This window comes from Nanorana parkeri, unplaced genomic scaffold (genome assembly GCF_000935625.1).
Source record: "Nanorana parkeri isolate BGI_ZX_2015 unplaced genomic scaffold, ASM93562v1 scaffold661, whole genome shotgun sequence".
In the NCBI taxonomy this organism is placed as follows: domain Eukaryota; kingdom Metazoa; phylum Chordata; class Amphibia; order Anura; family Dicroglossidae; genus Nanorana; species Nanorana parkeri.
This window is the reverse complement of record NW_017306929.1, coordinates 720,521-723,392: the sequence shown is the minus strand read 5'-3', so window position 1 is coordinate 723,392 and position 2,872 is coordinate 720,521. Positions and strand designations below refer to the sequence as shown.

Below are 2,872 nucleotides of genomic sequence, written 5' to 3'. Positions count from 1 at the left end.
ATATAGATAAGACTTTTTCCATAATGATAATGTAGCTGAACACAAATTTGAAAGTCGCCCCCTTTATTTTCAATTACTGTAATGTAAAGATAATTACTACATATAAAAATACCAAATGATCTAATTGTTACTTGCATTAAAAGCAAAAAGTCACTTCCATTTGCAAGTAATTTTCACTGGTGTATGATCCAGGCCTAACTCAGACAGAAGCGAGCAGCGGTCACAACGTATCGCGCAGTAAAGCGCCATCAATGGAACAATATTTACCATGTGACCGTTTTCACCAAGGATTTGTAGGGCTTTAGCCAGCTTGATGAGTCATTGAAGTCAATGAAGTGAAATCTAAACATATGCATGGTGTCTGCCATGGTTATTCCCATGAAGCGGCACATGAGTTTGCAGCATGCGGAATACGGAGCAGGAGAAGGATTAATGGCCCCGATCTGCATACTCCATTCATGTTATCACTTGAAGGCACCACTAATCTGTGACTGCACCTCACTGACAGCCCGCTGATGACTTTTCATCTCTCCTTTGTTCCTTTTTTCATCTGACTTTAGAAAGTACAAAGTAACACCTGGATGAAGAGCTCTTTAACTGGCTGCTAAGTAAATCTATAAATAGGTTGCTGAAACAAAAGGCAACTGGTTATTTTTACAGGGAAATCTGCATGCACAGCTGTACCTACGTTACAGAACCATTTACATAATTCATTCATAAAGCTGTACAAAATATGTCCTAAATCATTCAAATGAACAAAACTGGACTGGGAGCTTTACAGCGGCATGGACTATGTAAAAACACAATACATGGAAACCCCGTCACTAAAACCTCATCAGCTTCAACCTGTTAAAAAAGGTATTTCAAGATTAATTTTCAAATCTGAAGTGTTCATTAAAACAACACCTGGTGATCTAGTGACTGTAGCTCTGTGTCAGCCACTTTCTATTATAAGGTGACAACGCTCTGTCCCTGTCACACAAATGTGCTCCTGCGTTGTCACCCTGTGACATGGGCTATCAGTGGATACTACAGCTGGCCATATACTACTGCAGGGGACATTTTTCTGGAACTTTTGCAAGCCACCAAGGTAATCTGGGCTTATAAACAGTGTGGATGGAGGAACCTCCCCTCCAGGCTATTGTATTCTGACAGCAGGCAACCACACCTGTCAGAATACCCGATCAATGACTGCTGCTAATTGGCTACTGTTCAGCCAACAATTTGCAGCCCAGCTACCTTGACAAAAGGTCATAAGAAAAGCGACTGCCACTGATTGGCTGAAGTCATTGTTTGGCAGACAATTTTACAGCCTGGCTACTTTGACAAAAGTCAATTGAAAAGAGATGGTAGCCGATTGGCTGCGGTCACCGTTAAACCAACAATTTTCAACCTAGCTCCTTTGACAAAAGTCAATTGGAAACGTAGTGCAACCCCCCGGCAGTGTACACAGGCACACATTACAGAAGCATAGTCCACAGCTTACAAGGCACACATTACAGAAGCATAGTCCACTGTTGTCACCATTGGGATACCCGCCCTAAGCAATGCCATGCTGTCATCACTGGAGTGCATGCATGTAGACAGGAAGTGGCTGCAAGCAGGCTGCAGGTGATCAGCAATACTAAGATGCAACAACGGATGAAAAAATAAAAAATAGCATTTTAATGAAAAAAAACAACAGTTTATAAAAGTCAATATTTAGCAATTCAGTTAGAGCTTCCATCTACTTTAAGAGCCCAATAACAATTCGGCCAAGCAGCCTATGAATGGGATTGGGCCAATGCCTTTCCCGGTACCCCAGACCGCCTTACCTTTTACTTGGCTTTCATAGTCAGCAATTATTTCTTTGTCTTTCTTGAACCTGTTGGGGGTAGACATTTTTCCGGCACTTTTCCAAGCCGCCAAGGTAATCTGTGCTGTAATTTTACAGGTTTTACTCTCAAATTAGTGTAACAAAGCAGCAGAGCAGTGGGAGAGTTGACAATCACCAAGGCAGGTCACACATGTAATACATGAAATGTGACCTGGGGTGGGGGAGCAGAGATGATCGAGTGTAATAGAAATCTAAGAAAGTAACGATCGGTGGAAGCTTCAGCTATGGAAGGACAGGTCCCATCCAGGAGCCCTAAGAGGTCAGCTGTGAGAGCAGGGAAAGAGAATGGCAGTACTGCAGAGATCACAGTACAATGAGTGTGCTCCCCCCAGGCTCAGTGTGCCGTGAGATGATGAATAGCAGCCAGTAGCATGGTCCACTCCGGCTAGTAAAGGCAGATCAGTCCAACACAAAGGGCACAGTAAATCCCGGGCGGGTGGCTGAGCGGGGCTCCACCTGCCTCTCAAACAAGGAATGTAGCCAGCACGGTTGCAGTTCCCCCCTTGTCTTTCTTCTTCACCCCCTCTATGGTCGAAGCGCAGCAATGTGCAGCCAGACCCCAGCGAGCCACGACTGGGAGGGAGAGGGAGGAGCCACAGCTCTACAGCACGCCTCCATAACCCCGGCACAGCCCGAGCCTGACTGCCGCTAATAGACAGCGCGTGTTGGCCAATCGGAACACTAGGGTGCGCTATTCGACCTGGCAGTAGAGCAATCAGAGGCGGGGGCGGGCTATTGCTATGGTTACTGTGACAAGTGGAGAGGCCCCGGTGGCTGGCTGTTCGCAAACGGAGGTGATAGAGCGGGTTGTCTTCCACAGGCTGGACGAATGTTGTACTGCACTGACACCACAACACCGCCAGCAATGCAGTGCACTGCTACTGGACTGGTGTCTGAGCGCACTGCTACCTCTTCTATGTAGGCACGGCCTGTGCTGGAAGCTGGGGTGACTTGTAAATCCCACTATACAGGGGAGCGCTCAATAATGGTGTTGGC

General features: G+C 46.2%; 1 protein-coding gene across 4 annotated transcripts in view; it reads right to left on the bottom strand.

The window, feature by feature from the left end:
* Positions 1 to 1,945, bottom strand: part of SRGAP1 (SLIT-ROBO Rho GTPase activating protein 1) — a 151,286-nt gene extending 149,341 nt beyond the window's left edge. For all 4 annotated transcript variants that reach the window (XM_018563401.1, XM_018563402.1, XM_018563403.1 and 1 more), the window contains exon 1: positions 1,815 to 1,945. In XM_018563401.1, the coding sequence (XP_018418903.1) occupies positions 1,815 to 1,881 (67 nt within the window). In that variant the 5' untranslated portion in view covers positions 1,882 to 1,945. The remainder of the gene's footprint in view (positions 1 to 1,814) is intronic.
* Positions 1,946 to 2,872: the final 927 nt, after the last annotated feature.